Here is a 25,350-nt window from a genome sequence, read left to right as displayed (position 1 = left end):
GTAAGAACTTCTTCCTAACATCCAGCCTAAACCTCCCCTGGTGCAGCTTGAGATTGTGTTCTCTTGTTCTGGTGCTGGCTGCCTGAGAGAAGAGACCAACTCTCACTGGGCTACAACCTCCTTTCAGGTAGTTGTAGACAGCAATAATGTCTCCCCTGAGCCTCCTCTTCTCCAGGCTAAGCAACCCCAGCTCCCTCAGCCTCTCCTCATAGGGCTTGTGTTCCAAATTTAAAGAAAACATAGACTATTTCAGTACAGGACTCTTTAAATATAAGAAAAAAACCACATGAAGCAGAGCATGAGAAACAGAAAATCTATCTGAAAAAAAAAGTAAGGCAAGACTCACAGGAAGAACATGATACTTCCCTGTCCTGTAAGGACACAGATAGCTGTGTTTCCATCTTTTCACAGAATCCTCCCAGGGGAGAACTACAGAAAGCAAAAAAGCAACAGTCACATCTGATGACTCTTGTTGCCATCCTGAAGTTTTTAACCATTGCCAGTCTCAGTAGATCAGCAGTGAAGGTAGTGCACCTCGTCCATTATCTGCTTTTGGCAATGTTTTGTGTTGTTAACCCACAGTTCACAGAACTGGAAGCAAACCTTTTCCTCATCTGGATAAGCAGCAGTAAGGAGGAAATAGAAAGTCCCACAAGATGTAGAGGATTGAAACTCTATTAAGATTTATCCTTTGTAAAAGGAGTCAAGAGTCATCAAATGCAAAGCTGCAGACATAATTATGCTTAAGAAAAAGCATAATTACCAGAAGCAGGTAGAGCATCAGATGCAAAGGATCACCAGATAATTTCCCAAGGCTTCCCTCCAGACGTATGGTGTTGCTAGAGACAGGATATTAAGCCAGATGGACTTTTAATTTGATGCATGTTCAGTGTTGTCATCCTTTGTGGGAAATTTGACAATGTACCAAACACAATGTAAAGCATGGACAGTCCTCAGTAAAGGATTTGGGACAGAAAACTGCATGAAGGTGCAGTTTACCCTCTCTCTTTTGTACCAGCCTATCTCATAGAGGCTTCAATATTTGTATGGATGTAGATGTTGGTGGCAGTTTGAGTGAGGGATACTTACCAGTGTAGTCAGACATCTGCAAACTTGGATGTTGTACTGCAGCTGGCAGCACTAGGTGGGCCACAAATACCACAACAAACAACTAAGTTGCCTTGGAAGGTAGCTGCATGGCTCAGTGGATTTTTCAGTCTCTTCACTGAAACTGCCAGAAATAAACCCTAAAAAAACAGTATTGTGACAAAGAGGGACACAGAGTGCATGGACCCCACTCCAAACTCATCCTTTAAACAGGGCATCCTCAATGTCTTGAGACTAGACCTAGATTTGAGTTGACAGGATAGTGCTGGAAATCTCCATGATGTATTGTCATAGCACAAATCTGTTATTTATGTCTTCTGGCACTTGAATGCTGCTTCCACACTTCCAGGCAAGAACATTTCCCTCTGCGCCCACAGTCCTTATGGCACAGCATGCACTACAACCAGCTCCTTATGGAGGCACACCCTGCACTGCTTGTCCCATTGTCATTCAGACCAGGACACCTCAAAAAAAGTATGGAAAGACTCCCACCATGCCCAGTCTTGCATTTACCTGCATGGCTCATTCCCAGGGTTGCAATGCAGAGACCCAATCAGCATTGTTAAGGCACCTGCCCACCTTACAGGTGAAAAACACCAAAATACAGTGTACTCATACCTTTCAGGACATCAAAACACCATCCAAAATACCTTTTTCCATTCCACTTCAGACTAAAATAGATGACTGTGTTGACATGCTACCTGTGTTATTCTTGAAGAACCTAGGAATGCTGTTTGGTCCATAAAATCATGAGAAGAGAGGGGAGGGTCTTCTGTATGGCTTTGTGTTGCCTTACATTCTGTTCTACATAGATGATAATGCTGTGACCCAGATGGACTGATGGAATTGCCTCTTTTATTGGTCTTTGCAAATCAGAGCGTGGCCATGATATGAGATCATCATTCAAGCTGCTATTGGTGGTGTGCACAACACTACAATCTTGAATTGGAGACTGGATGGGGCGCTTGGTGCCATGGTTTAGGTGATTAGATGGTGTTGGATGATAGGTTGGACTCAATGATCTCGAAGGTCTTTTCCAACCTGCTTTAATTCTATCCTAGTTTTTCTGTGGACAGTAGCAGCAAAGACAGCAGTGGTCTGTGGTATGGTGTCTAGACATCTAGAAATTAAATACTGGTGCTACTCTTTTGCAGAAGCCTAAGTCTCATCCTTAAAGAGTCAGTGAAAGGCATTCTATCAAAACAAATCTGGACCATGGGGTCCTTCACTGACTACCTGGAGCCCCAGAAAGTAGGTAGGAAACCTAGAGCCTTTTTAAAAGATAAATAACCCAGCTAACCACCTGGATTTGGAGGTTCAAGGTGTCTCAAGGGAAATGTGTGTCACATGTGAAGGAAATCCTGGGGGTACACAAACAGGCTAATCAGTCACCTGGCAAATGTTTTCAACCTTTGTTTCTGTGATAAGGGAAAGCTGACTGCAGGAAAACACCAGAGGCAGCTCTCTGAATGCTGAGCACTTTAGACAAACTGTTCAGACAAGCCCAAGGTACCAAATGTGAAGGTGCCAATTGATTCTGCTAACCTGTAATTTCATCTCCTCAGCTCCACCACCCATCCCAAGGGTTTCGGTTTGGAACCGTGCGAGAAAGCAGCGCGGAAGACTACGTGAGGCAAAGCTTCCCAGAGATGCACGAGTACATGCGACGCTACAACGTCCCTGCAACCCCCGACGGAGTGGCATATCTAAAGTGAGCCTCTGCACACAGCAGCACAGCTGGTCCCTCAACCAGAGTGCACAGCAATGAGATGGTGATGGGTTTCCCACTTTCGTTGTCACCTACCCCACAAAACAGTAACTGAAAGAAGTGTGGCAGATAGAGAAGAAAGCACGTAAACACCTGGAGGGAGTGACACGTGGAGAGCAAGCTAGCATAGTACCAACTGGAGTGTTTTCAGGGGAAGCAGTGCTTCACAGTGACTGCTGGGGTGTCAACATGTAAATCCTGGCAGGTTTCTGTGCTTTGAAGCACTTCACTGAGCAATGGAATGCACTCATTAAAAAAACATCTCAGGCTAATCAAAAGCTGTGAGTGAGGCTCCTCAGCATCTTCAGCATGCTGGGAGGAGAGAAGGTTCTCAGAGAGAAACCTTAAAGCATTTATCATTAAAATTAATAAAAGAAGCATTGTACTGGTAAAAAGTAATAAACACCAGGCTTTCTTGCTTTAGGGCATCATGTTATCACTGTGTTTCAGAAATATTTGTGCCAGATATCTAGGGTCACACAGTTGATTCACTCTGCCAGGAAACAGGAGAGGTGATAATAAGCCTGAAATAATTCATTCATTTTACACATAGAAGTTGTATAACAGATGGCCTGAGAATTTTCCAGCAGAAGTTGCTTCCCATTTACGTCTTTTTCCTGGACCCATTCTAATCATAATTAAGATACATGGCAGTTTCTTTGGGTTAGACTGGAATCAATCCATCCAAATCCATGAAGTAATGGAACCATATCACGAGGATGCCTGGATCTTTAAGGTTAAAAGAGTAGAGAGGGCAGTCCCTGGATCAGGTGAGAACAGGCACTGCAGCTGTTCTTCTATATGATCATTTTATGCAAGCATGCTGTTCATAAATGGTGAGTGAAATTCAGTCCTCTGTTCAGTCATGAAGACTGAACAGAGACAGAAGTTGCATTTTTGCCCTAAATTGCTAACTTTAACATCAAAAAAACCCCAATCCAACCCCAAAACAAGACAGCACTAACACTTTAACACTATTTTAACATTTCCAGTAAAGCTTTGTACTTTCAATTGTGTCAAAGTCTAATAAGTTGCAGTCTATTCCATCTTTCAGACCAGTAGTATTTTGGGGGAGCAAAGTCAGTCCTACACCTGCTGCCCTGCTCCAGATGCACAAAGTTTGTATTTCATGCACAATTCTCTTCTTCAAAATATAAATGAGTTTTATATGCAAAATAGCAGTCCTCAGTGTCTGTTTTCAGTCATTTTCCAGAGAGCTGCATAGATAAATGAGTCTTAGACTGTGATGAGATTCTGTTTGTGACTTTGATGTTAAATACAGGCATGATCCAGAGAAACTCGATGCCTTCATCATGGATAAAGCACTCTTAGATTATGAAGTATCAATAGATGCTGACTGCAAGCTTCTAACTGTGGGAAAACCCTTTGCCATTGAAGGTAATGCTCAGTTTTGTATCATAGTGCCCTGTTGCCCATGTGTTACATTTGCTTGCCTGTGGTTTGGTATTCTCAGCAGTAAAATTCTCAGTGATTAAGCAAAACAAAAGCTTCACCCCTTTTTGTGGTTTTTGAGCTTTCATGTCCCTTGTACCATCTGTTGCCATGCTCTGTGTAGGAGCTATTCAAAAAGGTCAGACAGTCCCTCTCTAAACAAGTAGCAGGCACAGTTCATTTCACTGCTTGCAGTGAAGTAAGGTAGCTTTTGAAAGGAGTCACGCTTGTTGTAGGCTCCCTTTCATTACAGGTGTTCAAGACTCAGTAAAATGATGTTCTAAATGCTGTTCTACAGTTTCATTCTCACCCGAAGCAGATAAATAATCCCATTTAATAATCCCATTTAAAAGATCAGTTTAAGTTTCTCACTGACTCTAGCTAATTGAAGATAAGGGAGCCTGCCCTGCCTGGTGTGTGGCCTCCTTCAGCCCTCATGTATTGGCAGGGACAGTTTGGAAGGCAGCATGGGAGCAAGGCTTATCTGAAAGCTGCCTCCAGCATTGGTGAGGACATCAACAGCTATTAGACTTCAGGAACAACTTTAGTGATGGATGGCCAGTGAAAATGATTGAAGCTCTTACTTTCCCTCCAAGGGCAATCACTCTGGACGTTCCCATCACGCATTAAAACACCCTTCTTCAGAAATGCTCAAACCTGATTGAGGAAGGCAATATCCTAAATGAAGGCCAGAGGAAGCTGGGCATTTTAATCATTTCAGCTACAAGTCACCAGCACTAGGCATTTTGTACAAGACTCCTTTTTGTTATACCTCATCAGTGTCTCCCATTTGAATTCACACCACTGACCTGAAAGCAATCCATTTTCTTCTTTTCCTTTCGTCGTGGGGGAGGATGGAAGCACAGAGGACTGATCAGGCTGCAGCAGGGTTTCTGTGTGTGCAGCCGCATATTATTTCACCATGTGTATGCAGCTTGATAAACCTTCCATTTCAGAAAGGTCAGCTTTGCTGAAGCTTTCACAACTTTGAATCAAGTAAAGCAAATTGCAATACAGGGGGAAAAAAAACACAACACAAACTGTATGTTTTTACATAACCGGACTTCATGTCACCTAATTATGGAGCGCCGGAATGTGCAGGCAGTATTCATGAACCCCAGCCGTGCCTTCCCTGAAACCATTCCTTCAGTGTTAGCAAATATATTCAGGTGGAAATACAGGCACAATCTACAAAAATCAGCAGCAAGGGGGACTATTGTGTTTAGAATAGAATAGAATAGAATAGCATAGAATAGAATAGAATAGAATAGAATAGAATAGAATAGAATAGAATAGAATAGAATAAACCAGGTTGGAAGAGACCTTTGAGATCATCGTGTCCAACCTATTATCCAACACCATCTAATCAACTAAACCATGACACCAAGCACCCTATCAAGTCTCCTCCTGAACACCTCTAATGATGGTGACTCCACCACCTCCTCGGGCAGCCCATTCCAATGGGTAGTCACTCACTTTGTGTGAAACTTCTTCCTAACCTCCAGCCTAAACCTCCCCTGGTACAGCCTGAGACTGTGTCCTCTTGTTCTGGTACTGGTTGTAGGTTGTGTGTCCTACTGTTGTAGGTATGTGTATCACCACATCAATTTGCATCATTGCAATGCAAGGGATAGGATAGGATAGGATAGGGTAGGGTAGGATAGAATAGAATAGAATAGAATAGAATAGAATAGAATAGAATAGAATAGAATAGAATAGAATAGAATAGAATAGAATAGAATAGAATAGAATAGAATAGAATAGAATAGAATTAACCAGGTTGGAAAAGGCCTCAGAGATCATCAAGTCCAACCTATCACTCAGCACCATATAATGAAATAAACCATGGCACCAAGGGCCTCATCCAGTCTCTTCCTAAACATCTCCAGTGATGGTGAATCCACCACCTCCCTGGGCAGCACATTCCAATGGCCAATCTCTCTTGCTGGGAAGAACTTCTTCCTAACATCCAGCCTGAACCTCCCCTGGCACAGGTTGAGACTGTGTCCTCATGTTCAGGTGCTGGTTGCCTGGGAGAAAAGACCAACCCCCACCTGGCTACAACCTCCCTTCAGGGAGTTGTAGACAGCAATAAGGTCTCCCCTGAGCCTCCTCTTCTCCAGGCTAAGCAACCCCAGCTCCCTCAGCCTCTCCTCATAGGGCTGTGCTCCAAACCCCTCCCCAGCTTTGTTGCCCAAGCTGCTGTGTTGGCTAATTTACCACTCATACATGTAGGAGGTCAGTTGGTTTGTTTGTTTGCTTTCTCCCTGTGTTTTGTTTTAATGTTGTGCTTTTTTGCACCCCACCCCACCTTTTTTTTTTTGTAATTAAAGGAGACAATCTGAAATTCTGAATTCTGAGCTGAAAAAAACCACAAAACCAACAACAAAAAATCCAGTGGACTAGAAAGCAATCTCTGCATAACAGTTGGCAGGCATCTCTGCATGCAAGTGCATGTCTCTCAGTCATGAATTGCATTTGTTTTTTTAAGGTCAAAACCCAGATTCTGCAAATGAAAGACTGTATTTGCAGTTACTGAATCTGTTTCCACTTACACTAAATTCTTCACCAGCATTTTAATGTGGTAAAAGACAACACAGTGGCTAAAACACTTATTTGTTACTGTCTGACAGTCCATGTCACTGCCAGAGCAGAACTACATAAACGGAAAGAATAGCCCCGGGGCTTTGAATTGCTGTGTTACAATGCAGGCTGTTCCCATATACATTTATATGCACACAGCTCATCATCATGGGAAGGAAATGTCATATCTGACACCACAGTCACATCCACTGATCTAAAAGTGTAAAGAGATCATAGTGGCTTACTTGACATTAAGGCCCTTGTGCTGCTAAAACAGAGTCAAAAAGAGCTCCTAGCAAGGGTATGCAGAATGCTGTGTTTCTAGGGATAAGACAGATTCATTCATCTCTCTGTACCTCCATCTTCAGTAAGGTATGTCCCAGTTTTACATATTTCTTTCGTGGCATTAATAATTTTAGACTTGCATATCCTGTTTCATTCATGCTCTTTGTTTTCCACTTCAAGAAGTCTCATCTCAACATTCTCAGGCCTCATAAGCCAGCATCCAGGTTTCAGCTGCCTTGCAGAAACAGAAAGCCACTCTGGCAGCTGATAGCTGGAATTAACATATTTTAGCAAAAAGTAAACAAGACAGAGAGAGATGATTGTGTTGTTTTTCCTTCTAGGATATGGTATTGGCCTTCCCCCCAACTCTCCACTCACCTCAAACATCTCTGAACTGATTAGCCAGTACAAGTCCCATGGTTTCATGGATGTTCTGCACGACAAATGGTACAAGGTTGTTCCATGTGGGAAAAGAAGCTTTGCTGTCACAGAGGTAAGCAATGGCCTTGGGTCACATGAATGAGGATTTGCTCAAGTTGTCAGTTACAATATGCAGGAGACATGCACGTGTGAGAGAGATGGGCTGCAGCTGAAGGGAAGCGTTACTCTTCCAAAGGAAGAGATGCTAAGCCCAGCAGCTCTCAGATCGCAGCACAAGGAGAGTATCAGCAAGGCTGTGCTGCTAAGTTAGGCATGCAGTGCACGTATCAGGAGAGCACTTCTGGAAACAAATGGGCATGTAACATAGCATTAAAAAAAGTGATCTGGCACACTGCACAACAAATCTATCCAATTCCACTAAATTATGTGCATCACCATCTACAGGATCTGTCAGTGATTCTGGACCATCTCACAGGGGAGTCACAGCTGAAATAGATATCAGAGAGACCTAGGAGAGAGTGGGAATTCAATACCTGCCAAATTTCTAATATAAGCCTGATCACTTCCTAGTATGGTGGCAGCTGCTTGTACCAAATACAAGACTTCATCCTAAGACAGGACTTCAGCCATGTTAAGTACAGAAGAGAAGCAGGTCTTATGTCTTAAGCAGATCCTCAGGAAATGGAAATAAATCTGATATCAAATCAGGGGAGTTATGCTAGCTCGTGGCAGCTGAAGATGTAGGCCATCATTTATGTGAAAAAGACCCTTTCCAGAAGAGCAGTTTTTCATCAAGTTCCTTAGGCTGTCAAGTCAAGAGAGGGACCTTGACAGGCTGGACAGATGGGCAGATTCCAAGGGCATGAGATTAAACACTTCCAAGTGCCAGGTTCTGCACATTGGCCACAACAACCCCATGCAGTGCTACAAGCTGGGGTCAGAGTGGCTGGAGAGCAGCCAGGCAGAAAGGGACCTGGGGGTACTGGTTGACAGTAGGCTCAACATGAGGCAGCAGTGTGCCTAGGTGGCCAAGAAGGCCAATGGCATCCTGGCCTGGATCAGGAACAGTGTGGCCAGCAGGAACAGGGAAGTCATTCTGCCCTGTACTCAGCACTGGTTAGGCCACACCTTGAGTCCTGTGTCCAGTTCTGGGCCCCTTAGTTTAGGAAAGATGTTGAGGTGCTGGAAGGTGTCCAGAGAAGGGCAACAAAGCTGGGGAGGGGTCTGGAGCACAGCCCTGTGAGGAGAGGCTGAGGGAGCTGGGGTTGCTTAGCCTGGAGAAGAGGAGGCTCAGGGGAGACCTTATTGCTGTCTCCAATTGCCTGAAGGGAGGTTGTAGCCAGGTGGAGGTTGGTCTCTTCTCCCAGGCACCCAACACCAGAACAAGAGGACACAGTCTCAAGCTGCACCAGGGGAGGTTTAGGCTGGATGTTAGGAAGAAGTTCTTCCCAGAAAGAGAGATTGGCCATTGGAATGTGCTGCCCAGGGGGGTGGTGGATTCACCATCGCTGGAGGTGTATAAGGAAGAGACTCTATGGGGTGCTTGGTGCCATGGTTTCCTTGATCAGATGGTGTTGGGTGACAGGTTGGACTCGATGATCTCAAAGGTCTTTTCCAACTTGGTTAATCCTATTCTAAATCACTAGAATACTGGCACTTTTTAGAGGTAAGCCGAAGAAAGTGTTTGATTGTGGTTTCTTTCATTGTTGGGGTATCTCTACCTCTCTTAATAAATTTTAAATATGTCATAAATGAAATAAATATTTTATCAGTCACAGAATGAAATGCAATTTGGTTTTATCCAGCTTACTCTTATTTTTCCTGTTATTTAACTCCATGCAGTCAGTCACAGTACCATTCAGCAGATTCACTGAAGTGTGGACAATGTTCACAGCACAGAAGCAGATAATTCATTTTCAGAACAGTCTCAGCCTTTAAGTGGATATTCATTCTCATTGATTACATATAAAACCAGGACCCAGCCCTTGGATAGGTAGAGTAAGGCTTTGTACTTTTCTAGGTCTTTTTGGTCTGTGGCACATTGCACCTTTTGTAATGACCCCAAAATGGGAATACAAACTGCTGAAATATTGATCAATGAAATATTAATCCAGTCTCTTCCTAAACACCTCCAGGCATGGTGACTCCACCACCTCCCTGGGCAGCACATTCCAATGGCCAATCTCTTTTTCTATGAAGATCTTCTTCCTAACATCCAGCCTAAACCTCCCCTGGTGCAGTTTGAGACTGTGTCCTCTTGTTCTGGTGCTGGTTGCCTGGGAGAAGAGACCAACCCCCACCTGGCTACAACCTCCCTTCAGGCAGTTGGAGACAGCAAAAAGGTCTCCCCTGAGCCTCCTCTTCTCCAGGCTAAGCAACCCCAGCTCCCTCAGCCTCTCCTCACAGGGCTGTGCTCCAGACCCCTCCCCAGATTTGTTGTCCTTCTCTGGACACCTTCCAGCAACAAATTCTTAGTCTTATGCACCTGCTACTCCTGCCCTCAGAGGTTACTTTCTCTGCAGATTTGTTTTGAGATTCATCCTCCTACTCCTCTTTTTTTTTTTTCTTTTTTTCTAATCTTACACAAGGAAATTATATTTCCTGTGGCAGACCTCACTGCTAGCCCTTTCCATCTCTCTCCACAGCAGCAGTTTGCTCATTCTAAATTGTGTTTGAAAAGAAAGTTGTCTTGGAAAGGTATGATCCAGACTAGGGATGGAAAATTTGCAGTGACTCATCAAACCAAATAAAGATGAGTTTGAAAAGCACAGAGGTCAGTAGGGCTTGACTCCACTGTTTTATATGAACCTCTTCAGCAAAAGCACTTGGCCAAGGCATCTTACTCAGGCCAGTGCTCATTCAGTCATTCATGGAGGATACAGCTAATTCAAACTTGGAATGAACTGCTGCAGTGAATTGCATCTTACCCTCTCCATCACAAGTAATTGTGGTGCAGTGGTTGTTTGTGCTGATTTCTAGTCTCTAGCGACATCACTTGAGTACTCTTGATTTAAAACTGTCATAGTCTGGTCTCAAAGGAAAATCTTTCATGCAAATTTGCTAAGTCCCTACTTAGGGCAGAGCATAGTGCAGGAGGGAAGTGGAGTCAGCAAGGTTATATTTGCACATCTGGACATACAACATCTGGATATAATCAATTTAATTTGTTTTCAGTTTGCATACAATACACTTGGCCCTTCCTCTACCCTATTGTTATTCTCATTAATGCCACTTCACCAGGAGAGAGGCGATTAGAATAGAATAGAATAGAATAGAATAGAATAGAATAGAATAGAATAGAATAGAATAGAATAAACCAGGTTGGAAGAGACCTTCAAGATCATCACATCCAACTAAACCATGGCACCAAGCACCCTATGAAGTCTCCTCCTAAACACCTCCAATGATGGTGGGACTTCTAGGACTTCCTGTGACTTCTCAGGACTTTTAGGTCCACCCAAGCTCAGGAGAGACAGAAAATTCATTCTTTCTGCAGTATTTTTGGGAATCAAAATACAGTGAACTGGCAGCTTTTCAGCTTCCTGCTCATGGTAGTTTAATAGCTGCAACACTGAGCCACCATGAAAGCAGGCAGTGTGGATGGCCTGAACAGGCACGCTGCCTGTCACTTTGCAGTGGTTTTGACTTTTCAGACCAGGCAATTCCATTTAAACATAAGGAAAAACTTTCCTTTGAGGCTGATGGAGCACCAAAACAGGCTGCACAGAGAGGCTGTGGAGTCTTCTTTGGACCCTTTCAAAACCTTCCTGGACCCATTCCTGTGCAACCTGATCTAGGAATAGAATAGAATAGAATAGAATAGAATAGAATAGAATAGAATAGAATAGAATAGAATAGAATAGAATAGAATAGAATAGAATAGAATAGAATAGAATTAACCAGGTTGGAAAAGACCTCTGAGATCATCCAGTCCAACCTATCATCCAACACCAACTAATCAACTAAACCATGGCACCAAGTGCCGCATCCAGTCTCTTCCTAAACACCTCCAGTGATAGTGACTGCACCACCTCCCTGGGCAGCACATTCCAATGGCTTGTCTCTCTTTCTATGAAGAACTTCTTCCTAACATCCAGCCTAAACCTCCCCTGGCACAACTTGAGACTGTGCCCTCTTGTTCTGGCACTGGGTGCCTGGGAGAAGAGACCAACCCCCTGCCAGCTACAACCTCCCTTCAGGTAGTTGTAGACAGCAAGAAGGTCTCCCCTGAGCCTCCTCTTCTCCATGCTAAGCAACCCCAGCTCCCTCAGCCTCTCCTCACAGGGCTGTGCTCCAGACCCCTCCCCAGCTTTGTTGCCCTTCTCTGGACACCTTCCAGCACCTCAACATCTTTCCCAAACTGAGGAGCCCAGAACTGGACACAGGACTCAAGGTGTGGCCTAACCAGTGCTGAGTACAGGGCAGAATGACCTCCCTGCTCCTGCTGGCCACACTGTTCCTGATCCAGGCCAGGATGCCATTGGCCTTCTTGGCCACCTGGGCACACTGCTGGCTCGTGTTCAGCCTACTATCGACCAGAGAAGACACAGTGCCATGCACCACCTGACAGAGCCTAATCAAGTGATCCATGTTGCTAGTGATGGGGATTGGTCCTTGACCACCTGCTTCCACCTGATCCAGATCTGGCACACAACAAAGACGTAGTCCTTTTTATCCAGTTATCATCTAGCACATTGTGCCTTTCTGCTCTGAGTTGTTCCTATTCTCCTTAAAGGTCAAAAGTTAGTTTCCTCTTTTGTTATTCCAATCACCTAACCACACAGAAGTCAGTCTTTGAGCCATTACCTTGAAGCTCTGGTTTATATGTTTGTCTCTGGTGCACTGCAGGTGTCAGGAGAAGGCCACTCCACACAGGGAAGAAAAGGCCCTGTGCTTATAAATAAAGGCTGCCCATTAGTCACCTTTTGTGGTACCTTGTTACCAGTACATGAAAAACAAGAACAAAGAACAGGAAAAAAGATTCTGCTGCCAAGACAGTTTGCTAAGTTTGAACATATTTAGGCTGGAGGTGAGGAGAAAGTTCTTCACAGAGACAGTTGTTGGCCATTGCAATGTGCTGCCCAGGGGGGGTGGTGGAGTCACCATCCCTGGAGGTGTTCAAGAGGGGACTGGACGTGACACTTGGTGCCATGGTTTAATTAGTCATGAGGTGTTGGGTGACTTGATGATCTCTGAGGTCTTTTCCAACCTTATTGATTCTATGATTCAGTTATGCTGCCTGAAGAAGAGACCTGGTCCTTGCCTACTGGAGGACTGGGAACATTATGAGGAAGAGTGTTACAGAATGAATAACAGTGCCTTCTAAAGGAGTTGTCTCTATGTTGAAAGAGCCAGTGGCATCTGGGTTTGCTTTGGGGGGAAAAAGTACTTCCCACAATGGCCCTGAAGAAAAGACTGTATTAATTCTGAGTCTGACAACAGGGTCAGGAGAAGCATGTCTTGAGTCTCCTGGAAATGAGTAACAGGTTTAGACTGACCTGTCGAAACTGGAATTAAAAAAACAACAGTTCACTGTCTGAGGAGACAAAGCTGCTATTCCCACTTCGCCAGCCTGGAATATCACAGAAGCAAACATCTTCTCAGTACCTAATTCATGTGATACATGTATTGTTTTTCTGCCCACTACAGACAAGGGCCTGAGAGACAGAGGAGTTTAAAGGAAAAGATTTATTACAAAAGGGAGGATTTTTCCAGACCTGTGCAGAAAACCTCACAACAAAAAGGGGAAGGATTTGCCTTGCTAATGTGAGACAATGATTTATAGTGTCTTAAAATTTAGTACTTGAAACCCTAAACCCATGTTTACCAGTCTTTGCTAAGGATAATCTCCCTAAAGACATTAAATATGTATTACTTCAATGCTGCTACTTCTTTACTTCTTTGAGAACACAGAAAGCCTTGAGAACAAATAATAACTAAATAGAATAAATAAGTAGAGTAAACAAATAGCAGTTTCTGCAGCAAGAACAAGTGCCACAGTCTGGAGTCAGGGACAGGTTTTAATACTCCTTAGTTACCCAAATAGTAGCGTTCATCATCAGTTGCACTTTGCAAACCTACTGAGATGCCCAAATGAGTTTAGCAAGCTGCCTTTCATATCCATCTATCCCTAGTAAAGCTGGAAATAATTCCTTCTTCACAGAGGCAGGGCAAACTTTAAATGCTTGATCTCAGCAAAGCTTTTCAAAATCCTCACAAGGGAAATTCTATCAAAAAGTCTTGGTTGCTATTAGAGCTAATACACACATGATATCCCTGTTTAATGCTTGGGTTCAGCAGTGTGTAACACCAACAACTGTCCTGTGCTTGCCAGCCTAGAAAGTATCCACAAAAATCTTTAGCAGCTTCTTATTAGTCAAAGCTGGACCACAGGTGTGTTTGATGGCTTAGAGGACACAGTCCCAAGCTGCAACAGGGGAGGTTCAGGCTGGATGTTAGGAAGAAGTTCTGCACGCAAAGAGAGACTGGCCACTGGAATGTGGTGCCCAGGGAGGTGGTGGAGTCACCATCACTGGAGGTGTTTAGGAAGGGACTGGATGAGGCACTTGGTGCCATGGTTTAGTTGATTAGATGGTGTTGGATGATAGGTTGGACTTGGTGATCTCGAAGGTCTCTTCCAACCTGGTTTATTCTATTCTATTCTATTCTATTCTATTCTATTCTATTCTATTCTATTCTATTCTATTCTATTCTATTCCATTCCATTCCATTCCATTCCATTCCATTCCATTCCATTCCATACCATTCTATTTGTTGCTCTCCATACAACCAGGGAGAGTAACACTTTTACAGTCTGTCGTAGCAGGGAGTAAAGCTGGAGGTTTGCCCATGAAATTCCGTAATGAAATCACTAAATGCTGGGGTTTGTTTCTGCTCTCTCACTCAAAGAGAGCACAAATATCAAATTTTCTTCTCTGCATTCCCTTCCTTCTATTCAGGGTCCAAACAAGGTGCCTCTAAATACAAAGGAGACAGCAGGACGTGTTTCAGTAGCAGATAGGGGTTGATAAATCAGAAACGTCTCTCCAAGGATATATAAAAGAGTAGACACCTGAACTTCTATTCCTCTATTTGTTGCTTTTCAAAACCTGCCAATTTCCCAATTTGCAAATGGCAGATAACTCAGAAACTCTTGCCAGTGCAGTGCTTAGCACCCCTTATCTATAACTGTCAAAGGACTGACTATGGTTGCTGATTGCTTCAGACCCACTACATGGGCATAATTGAGTTCCTTCTCCTAAAATGCAGGGAGCTACCTCCTGAATCTATGATTACAAAGTGGGAGCAAAGTCTATACTTTTATCCTGGGTTAAGAGAGAATACATCACTTCAGGAGGGAAAGGGAAAAGGGAAAAAGGGAAAGAGCTGGGGGTGCTTAGCCTGGAGAAGAGGAGACCTTATTGCTGTGTACAAGAACCTGAAGGAAGGTTGTAGACAGGTGAGGGCTGGTCTCTTCTCCCAGGCAAGTAGCACCAGAACAAGAGGACACAGTCTCAAGCTGCGCCAGGGGAAGTTTAGACTGGAGGTTAGGAGGAAGTTCTTCCCAGAAAGAGAGACTGGCCATTGGAATGTGCTGCCCAGGGAGGTGGTGGAGTCACCATCACTGAAGGTGTTTAGGAAGAGCCTGGATGAGGCACTTGGTGCTATGGTTTAGTTAGATGGTGTAGGGCGATAGGTTGGACTTGATGATCTCAAAGGTACCTTCCAACCTGGTTAATTCTATTCTATTCTATTCTATTCTATTCTATTCTACTCTATAGGGAATAGGGAAAATGGAGTGGGTCTAATGGTTAATGTACCCCTGCACAACCTGTCTGTTCCCCCAGTGCAGAAGTGTGGGAAAAGTAACACACAAAACTCACAGTTGAGATAAAGAGATAAGACTTTAATATAATATATCATTATCGCAATGCATAACTACTGTAGCTTAGCTTACTTGGGGGGTGGGGGGGGAAAGGCAGTGAAATACAGGAAAGCAAAAAAACAGCATAAAACAGAAAACCAAAACCAGTCAGCTACCCAACTCCCACCTGTCTCACCACCATGCCTACAGAAGGAGACAACACCCAAGAATCCAGAAGCAGTGACCAGAACAGGAAGCCTCTCATGTTGCAGTCTGAACTTCAGGCCCTGTGATACTTAGCTAGCACTTTCATTCTTGAAGGTGGCATAACTGAAGGATGGTACAGAATACAGAATACAGAATTAACCAGATTGGATAAGACCTTTGAGATCAAGTCCAACCTATCTTCCAACACTATCTAATCAACTAAACCAAGTGCCTCATCCAGTCTCTTCCTAAACACCTCCAATGATGGTGACTCCACCACCTCCATGTGCAGCACATTCCAATGGCCAGTCTCTCTTTCTGGGAAGAACTTCTTCCTAACATCCAGCCTAAACCTTCCCTGGTGCAGCTTGAGACTGTGTCCTCTTGTTCTGGTGCTGGGTGCCTGGGAGAAGAGACCAACCCCAGCCTGGCTACAACCTCCCTTCAGGTAGTTGTTGATTGCAATAAAATCTCCCCTGAGCCTCCTCTTCTCCAGGCTAAACCACCCCAGCTCCCTCAGCCTCTCCTCACAGGGCTGTGCTCCAGACCCCTCCCCAGCTTTGTTGCCCTTCTCTGGACACCTTCCATCATCTCAACATCTTTCCTAAACTGAGGGGCCCAGAACTGGACACAGGACTCAAGGTGTGGCCTAACCAGTGCTGAGCAGGGCACAATGACTTCTCTGCTCCTGCTGGCCACACTGTTCTTGATCCAGGCCAGGATGCCATTGGCCTTCTTGGCCACCTAGGCAGACTGCTGGCTCATGTTCAGCCTACCATCAACCAGTACCCCCAGGTCCCTCTCTGCCTGGCTGCTCTCCAGCCACTCTGACCCCAGCCCGTAGCACTGCATGAGGTTGTTGTGGCCAATGTGCAGTACCTGGCACTTAGATGTGTTAAATCTCATGCCCTTGGACTATGAATGACAGCTTCAAATTCAACTCAGCCCATGACAAAAGGGAAAACAAAAAGGGGGAAGAAGTAGGTAAAAGCCATCAGTTGGTTCTTCCTTGCCATCAAAGACCTGACACACACACACTAGACCCCTGCCACTTCAGCAGAAAGGAAAACTGTGGTACAGAGAGTCCAGTTTACCACTGCTTTTTCCAAATAGATGTATGCACCCAGAAACACATGCATAAACTACAAAATCAGTGGCAGGACTTGCTGCTCTAATACTGATTTGCATGAAGCTGTGAAAATGAGCTGTGCCTCTATTAGTTTCTTTTGTTATTTCACATGTGTACGTCTACAGTAATTAGGAACAGCTGATAAACTGCCTTTTTATAATAGTATGTAAATGTGCTGATAGTGCTATAAATAATCACTCTACACACTGTAAGAAACACTCTGCTAATTATTTCTCCCTTACCTCATTTCCCCTCTTAACATAGTCTCAAAAATTTCCCTCTACTCTGCAGCCTTTATCAGGCAGCTATTTCAATGCATTATCTTCTTTATTCCTGGATGAAATATTATCAATGCTTTGTTTTGGCATTTCCTTTCCAAGGAAAAGATGTCTTGTTTGGGGCAGTTTCAAAAGCTATCCATTAAAAGTGAAAAACACATCCGAGATGCCAGTGCTGGAATTTCTTTCACCTGGTTCCAGGGTAGAAAACTCTTCTGCAGAGGTGATGTGACAGTGAGCCAGACCTCGTCAGCATTAATCAGAGCAACTTTACTGAAGACAAGGGAGTTATTTTCCTTGTAAGGAGCTGGCCAGGTGTTCTCTCTGCAGCAGTTCTGGAGTGACACCAAACAGCAGCCTCAGGCTGCAGGAGGTATCTCCTGCATGCAGGAATCCCCACTGCAATTGCCACTGTCTCTTTTTTAATTATTATTTTGAAAGTTCTAGAATTCTATCAATTCATGAAACCTAATTCCTATTCTCAGAGCAATGTAATTGCTCCTTACCATACAGCAATCGAGTGCTGGTGGATTGTGTCTCCTTACTGATCTCCACTTCCCTTCTGCTTTGCTTCTCAAGTAGCTAAGCAAAATTCAGCTAAGCTGATTCACTGGTTCCTGACACTAAGGCAGTTTATGGCAATGCCCACTCATAGACAGTTATTCTGACTGTTATTTACTGTGTCCAGTTCTGGGCTCCTCAATTTAAGAAGGACATTGAGACTCTTGAACGTGTCCAGAGAAGGGGAACGAGGCTGGGAGAGGTCTTCAGCACGAGCCCTACAAGGAGAGGCTGAGGGAGCTGAGGTTGTTTAGCCTGGAGAAGAGGAGACTCAGGGCAGACCTTATTGCCATCAACAACTACCTGAAGGAAGGTTGTAGACAGGTGGGGCTTGGTCTCTTCTCCCAGGCAATCAGCACCAGAACAAGAGGACACAGTCTCAAGCTGCACCAGGGGAGGTTTAGGCTGGATGTTAGGAAGAAGTTCTTCCCAGAAAGAGAGACTGGCAATTGGAATGTGCTGCCCAGGGAGGTGGTGGAGTCACCGTCATTGGAGGTGTTTAGGAAGAGACTGGATGAGGCACTTGGTGCCATTGCTTAGTTGATTAAATGGTGCTGGGTGATAGGTTGGACTTGATGATCTCAAAGGTCTTTTCCAACCTGGTCTATTCTATTCTATTCTATTCTATTCTATTCTATTCTATTCTATTCTATTCTATTCTATTCTATTCTATTCTATTCTATTCTATTCTATTCTATTCTATTCTATTCTATTCTCTCATCCCAGAGCAGAAGCAAGAAGCACAGACATATCTTTACAAATGTATTCTTCACAGAATCACAGAATCATTCAGATTGGAAAAGAGCCTGGGATCGAGTCCAACTATTAATCCTACTCCACAAATTTCACCCATAAACCATATCCCCAAGGCTCTACATGACCTTTAAACACATCCAGGGTTGGTGACTCAACATCCTTCCTGGGCAGCACATTCCAATGCCTGACCATTCTTTCTGTGAAAAAATGTTTGCTAATGTCCAGTCTAAACCTACCCAGTCACAGCTTGAGGTCATTCCCTCTTGTTCTATCACTAATTACCTGGAAGAAGAGACCACCACCAACCTCGCCACAGCATCCTTTCAGGTAGTTGTAGAGCATGATGTGATCTCTCCTTAGCCTCCTCTTTTTCAAACTAAACAGCCCCAGCTCCTCAGTCACTCTCCAGGCCCTTCACCAGCTTCAAATGACTGAGAAAATCTGTTCAGTGTATTCTTGCATCTACTGTTTACATCTCAAAGGAAGTGTTTCTACTTGCCCTTGAAGATTCTTTTTGGGAGGCACTTGAAGTGCATTAGTAATTGCCAAAAGCGCTTTTAACCAGTGTGTCCAGCTAGCACATCTAGAAGTCTTTCTGCTTCTTACAGATACTTAATGTATGCTGAATTCAGAGATGGGCCATACTGAGGTCTTGCCTCCAAAGACCTCTGAGAACACAGTCAAACATGGGATCTCATTTTGCTTTTATGCTTCTTGGCTTCATTGCCAATTCAAAGAAGCAGGCCAAGTAACACAGACATCCAATCCAACACCCAGGGTTTTGAATGGTTTAAAGTCTCTTCTCCCAGGCAGCCAGCACCGGAACAAGAGGACACAGTCTCAGGCTGTGCCAGGGGAGGTTTAGGCTGGATGTCAGGAAGAAGTTCTATACAGAGAGAGTGACTGCCCATTGGAATGGGCTGCCTGGGGAGGTGGTGGAGTCACCATCACTGGTTGTGTTCAGGGGGAGACTTGATGGGGTGCTTGGTGCCATGGGTTAGTTGTTTAGGTGGTGTTGGATTGGTTGATGGGTTGGACGCAATGATCTTGAAGGTCTCTTCCAACCTGGTCTATTCTATTCTATTCTATTCTATTCTATTCTATTCTATTCTATTCTATTCTATTCTATTCTATTCTATTCTATTCTAAAGCATTACCACCTGTGATTTTTATGTCACCCACCTGTTCTAACTGGAAGGATAAAGTATGTTCTTCCAGCAAGTAATTCTAATGCTGAGGAGGAAGTTATACTTCAAGGTTGAATTGATGCACTCTAAGCATCAGAGTACCCTTGTGCCAAGACTTAACACCCTTCTACCCCAGTGTTGTAGTGTCCCACCTTCTTTTCCAGGCTTCAGTAACTTTCTTTAGACATTGCTTTTGCACCTGCATTGTACCCTTCAACACCCTTTAAGCATTTGTTCACTGGTACAAAAATTCTCTTCTCATAAATTCTGCTTGAAGTCTTACGGGGCAAGCAGGTTTATTTTGGCAGAGAACCTCCAGAATCAGAATTCATTGCCAGTGCCACATGCAAAAGTTCTCACTCTGCTAGATTGCTGAAGGCCTGTTCTTTTTCCAACTCTGTGAGATGTTTTCTATTATAATTGGGTTTTAAAAAAATGGAAAGTCAGTATGAAAACCAGAAGAGATAAATACTGCTCATAATTGCCCAACAAAATACATCTTCAACACTTATTCTCATTAGGGACACTGCACAAGACAAAAAAATTTCCTGGGCTTTGGCTGATTCTCGTTCCCATGACAGATCCTTTGCTCTGATTGAACACCAAGATATCTGTAGAATAAAGTAGAGTAGAGTAGAGTAGAGTAGAGTAGAGTAGAATAGAATAGAATAGAATAGAATAGAATAGAATAGAATAGAATAGAATAGAATAGAATTAACCACGCTGGAAAAGACCTTCAAGATCATCAAGTCCAACCTATCACCTAACACCATCTAATCAACTAACCCATGGCACCAAGTGCCTCATCCAGTCTCTTCCTAAACACCTCCACTGATGGTGACTCCACCACCTCCCTGGGCAGCCCATTCCAACAACTAACAACTCTCTCAGTGAAGAACTTTCTCCTCACCTTGAGCCTAAACCTCCCCTGGCACACCTTGAGACTGTGTCCTCTTGTTCTGGTGCTGGTTGCCCCACCTTGCTACAACCTCCCTTCAGGTGGATGGAGACAGTAAGAAGGTCTGCCCTGAGCATCCTCTTCTCCAGGCTAAGCAACCCCAGCTCCCACAGCCTCTCCTCACAGGGCTTGTGCTTTGTGGTGAACAGTGGAGTGCAGTTTTTCACCACTCAGGGCACATTTCCACATGACAAAATAGAAGTATCTGTTAAAAATACACCAACAGCTTCCTTACTTCGTTCACTTCCCCTTTCCATTTTATTCACAGACACTGCAAATGGGCATCAAGCATTTTTCTGGGCTCTTTGTGATGTTGTGTGTTGGCTTTGGCTTGTCCATTCTCACTACCATTGGGGAACACATTGTGTACAGACTGGTCCTACCACGAATCAAGAAGAAGTCCAAGATGAAGTACTGGCTCCATACAAGTCAGGTAAGTATTCAGGAGGAGCCCTGTGAAAGTCATGTGGCTGATTCTTAAGAACAGTCTGAACAAGTGCAAGGTGTAAAAGGTTGTAGGAGCATGGATGGTTGGTACTTTTAGTGTGACACCAACTCCTGGATTTTCAAGAGGCTTACTTAATGATGAAATGTGAAGTACAGAGGAAACAGTTCAAACACTCACAAGTACAGAACCTACAGAAGAGACCTTCCTATTTGCACTTGTAACCTTACAACTCTTTTGGACACCAGTGTTATTATTCTGCATGAAGCAGAACACTTGATCTCACTGTTAGAGGTTCTGTGTTATTCTAGCAAAATAATGGAAGAAAATTACTCTAGGTGCTTGCTCTAAAGGCAAAGGTTACTTGGCAGCAAAAGGCACAAGAAGGAAGATTTTCTGGTGTTTTAAAGCAGAATGGTGGAAAAAGGTAGTTTGGGAAAATAATGAAGTTTGCCAAGATCCACCTTTTTCCTGAGTTAATTTTAACACCTCACATTGTCTGCAAACTATTCATCACCCTTTCAGATTGCCCTTCCTGGGGAAACCAGGTGAAAATAAATCTGTTGTAATGACAAAGCACAGACATTGCTTATATCCTTGAATGTGCAAAACAATTTATGCTCGGGTCCATCACGCAAAGCCCAAATTGCTTACCTATTTGTGGAGCTATTCTCAGCATTGCCTTTACCAATTTATTGTCTTCTTTTGCCTCTAGAGATTACATCGTGCCCTGAACAGCTCATTTATTGAGGACAAATGCCAGCCTAAGACAAAAAGAGTAGAAAAGAGGTAGGTAGTTTTGCATGGCCTTAAAACACAAACTGCAGAAATCGCTTTGAAACAAAGGGTGTTGCGTTTGGACATCCACTTAAGGATCTAGTACACCCAAAAAGCAAAGAAAAATAGATGGAAGTGGCAAAGAGAGATAGGCAGAAATGTATTAATTGTTTCCAAAAGAAAGAATAGAATAGAATAGAATAGAATAGAATAGAATAGAATAGAATAGAATAGAATAGAATAGAATAGAATAGAATAGAATAGAATAGAATAGAATAGAATAGAGATCATCAAGTCCAACCTGTCACCTAACACCTCATGCCTTCTAGACCATGGCATCAAGTGCCACGTCCAATCCCCTCTTGAACACCTCCAGTGATGGTGACTCCACCACCTCCCTGGGTAGCACATTCCAATGGCTAACAACTCTCTCAGTGAAGAATTTTCTCCTCATCTCAAGCCTAAACTTCCCCTGATGCAGCTTGAGACTGTGTCCTCTCGTTCTGGTGCTGGTTGCCTGGGAGAAGAGACCAACCCCCACCTGGCGACAACCTCCCTTCAGACAGCAGTAAGGTCTCCCCTGAGTCTCCTTTTCTCCAGGCTAAACAACCCCAGCTCCCTCAGCCTCTCCTCACAGGGCTGTGCTCAAGGCCTCTCCCCAGCCTTGTTGCCCTTCTGTGGACAAGTTCAAGTGTCTCGATGTCCTTCTTAAATTGAGGAGCCCAGAACTGGACACAGGACTCAAGGTGTGGCCTAACCAGTGCTGAGCACAGGGCAGAATGACCTCCCTGCTCCTGCTGGCCACACTTTTCTTGATGCAGGCCAGGATGCCATCTGGATATTTTGTTCTTTCATGATTTTGCACACAGCTGATAAAAGTACTGCTAGTCTGAGGATGGTTTTGAAGTTTTTGCAGTTCCCTGTCCTTGTTATTATGCAATTCATTACTCACATGCTACAGAGTGAGTGACAAGTCAGGCAGTATATGTGTTAGAAACTTTCCCAGCTTTCCTATTTTTTCAGAATGAGAAATAAGAAAGCTGAAGAGAACCTACAGTCCTTTCAGAAACCTTGGTCTAAAACAACTCTGTCTGGAGGAAAAAAGTAGGTAACAACCTTGCCTTGTTTTCATAGCCTTTTTGTTCTGAATATGAGATGATCTTACCTGTAGCTACCAGGAACACAAGGCATTGTATTAAAACATTGAATTTGCTCAGTAACACAAAACTGTAAGTGTGTTTTTAAGGACACAGGCAGCAGAGACGCTGGAGGGAAAGGATAGAATAGAATAGAATAGAATAGAATAGACCTGGTTGGAAGAGACCTTCAAGATCATCGTGTCCAACCCATCAACCAATCCAACCCACCTAAACAACCAACCCATGGCACCAAGCACCTCATCAAGTCTCCTCCTGAACACCTCCAATGACGGTGACTCCACCACCTCCCCCGGCAGCCCATTCCAATGGGCAATCACTCTCTCTGTATAGAACTTCTTCCTAGCATCCAACCTAAACTTCCCCTGGTGCAGCCTGAGACTGTGTCCTCTTGTTCTGGTGCTGGCTGCCTGTCTACAACCTCCCTTCAGGTAGTTGTAGAGAGCAGCAAGGTCACCCCTGAGTCTCCTCTTCTCCAGGCTAAGCAGCCCCAGCTCCCTCAGCCTCTCTTCATAGGGCTTGTGTTCCAAACCCCTCCCCAGCTTTCTTGCCCTTCTCTGGACTTGTTCCAGCAAGTCAACCTCCTTCCTAAACTGAGGGGCCATCCAGAGGGACCTTGACAGGCTGGAGACGTGGGCATAAGCCAAGCTCATGGGGTTCAACAAGACCAAATGCAGGGTCCTGCATCTGGGTCGAGGCAATCCCAGGCACAAATCCAGGCTGGGCAGTGACTGGCTGGAAAGCAGCCCTGAGGAGAGAGACTTGGGGGTGCTGGTGGAGAAGAAGCTCAACAGGAGCTCTCAGTGTGCACTTGCAGCCTGGAAAGCCAATCAGATCCTGGGCTGCAGCAAGAGAAGTGTGGCCAGCAGGGCAAGGGAGGTGATTCTCCCCCTCTACTCAGCTCTGCTGAGACCCCACCTGGAGTACTGCCTCCAGTTCTGGAGCCCCTATTACAAGAGGGATCTGGAGGTGCTGGAAGGTGCCCAGAGAAGGGCCACGAGGATGAGCAGAGGGCTGGAGCACCTCTCCTGTGAGGACAGACTGAAGGAGTTGGGGCTGTTCAGTCTGGAGAAGAGAAGGCTCCCAGGTGACCTCATTGTGGCCTTCCAGTATCTGAAGGGGTTCTGCAAGAAGGCTGGGGAGGGACTTCTCAGGATATCAGGGAGTGATAGGACTAAGGGGAATGGAATGAAGCTGGAGGTGGGGAGATTCAGGCTGGAGTTGAGGAGGAAGTTCTTCCCCATGAGAGTGGTGAAGCCCTGGAATGGGTTGTCCAGGGAGGTGGTTGAGGCCCTGTCCCTGGAGGTGTTTAAGCCCAGGCTGGATGAGGCTCTGGCCAGGCTGATGTAGTGTGGGGTGTCCCTGCCCATGGCAGGGGGGTTGGAACTAGATGATCCTTGTGGTCCCTTCCAACCCTGACTGATACACTATGATACTATTATTTTCTATAGCCACAGACTATAGAGGAAAAAAAAGCATCTTTAAGGCTGTTGTTAGATACTTGGCAGGGCTGAAACCCACAGGTGTAAATATATTTGTGTTTAGTCTGTCATTTCTGCACTAATGCAAGGAGTAAACAGCTATAAGCTTCTGGATTGCCTAGATACAAACAAATATACAATAGTGCTTGCAATTTATTTCCTCTGTTTGTTCCTTCATCTGCTGGCCCACATAATCCCATAGTGCAGCACCTCCTTGCACACAGCAGCTCCTCACTTTTGATCTTGAACAGCAGTAAGAGGAACTGACTGGTGCAAAACATTTCCTCCTCCTACACCTTCAGCTGCACCCTCCTCACTGGGTGGTAGCACCCACATTTGCACAACCCGAGGCACTAACTCAGCAGGAGGAAAAGCCTTCCCAAGGAGGAGGCTCTCTGTCTTTGATCACAGTATCACAGTACATTAGAGGTTGGAAGAGACCTCCAGAGATCAACGAGTCCAAACCCCCTGACAAAGCAGGAGCACATAGGGTAGTCCACACAGGAATGCATCCAGGTGGATTTTGAAAGTCTCCAGAGGAGGAGACTCCACAACCTCTCTGGGCAGCCTGTTCCAGGGCTCTGTCACCCTCACTGTAAAGTTTCTCCTCATGTTGAGGTGAAATCTTCTATGTACAAGCTTGAACCTGTTGTTCCTTGTCTTATTACTGTGCACCTCCAAAAAGAGCTTGGCCCCCTCCACTTGACACCCAGCCCTCAGATATTTATACACATTGATCAGATCCCCTCTCAGTCTTCTCTTCTCAAGACTAAATAGCCCCAGGGATCTCAGCCTCTCTTCATAAGGGAAATGTTCAAGTCCCCTAATCATCCTCGTAGCTCTCCATTGGACTCTCTCCAGCAGGTCTCTGTCTCTCTTGAACTGAGGAGCCCAAAACTGGACACAGGATTCCAGGTGTGGTCTCACGAGGGCAGAGTAGAGAGGTAGAAGAACTTCCCTATACCTGCTGGACA

The 25,350-nt window shown here is 44.6% G+C and overlaps 1 protein-coding gene across 2 annotated transcripts in view; it reads left to right on the top strand.

Moving 5' to 3' along the window:
* Positions 1-25,350, top strand: part of GRIN3A (glutamate ionotropic receptor NMDA type subunit 3A) — a 105,272-nt gene that overhangs the window by 75,783 nt on the left and 4,139 nt on the right. Inside the window, exons 4-9 of one of the 2 annotated variants that reach the window (XM_054178422.1) lie at positions 2,673-2,818; positions 4,158-4,273; positions 7,537-7,688; positions 20,785-20,949; positions 21,677-21,750; positions 22,762-22,842. In XM_054178422.1, the coding sequence (XP_054034397.1) occupies positions 2,673-2,818; positions 4,158-4,273; positions 7,537-7,688; positions 20,785-20,949; positions 21,677-21,750; positions 22,762-22,842 (734 nt within the window). The remainder of the gene's footprint in view (positions 1-2,672; positions 2,819-4,157; positions 4,274-7,536; positions 7,689-20,784; positions 20,950-21,676; positions 21,751-22,761; positions 22,843-25,350) is intronic. The other variant, XM_054178421.1, reaches the window with a different exon arrangement.

This window comes from Dryobates pubescens, chromosome Z (assembly GCF_014839835.1).
Source record: "Dryobates pubescens isolate bDryPub1 chromosome Z, bDryPub1.pri, whole genome shotgun sequence".
Taxonomy (NCBI): Eukaryota; Metazoa; Chordata; class Aves; order Piciformes; family Picidae; genus Dryobates; species Dryobates pubescens.
This window is presented reverse-complemented; position numbering and strand designations above follow the sequence as displayed.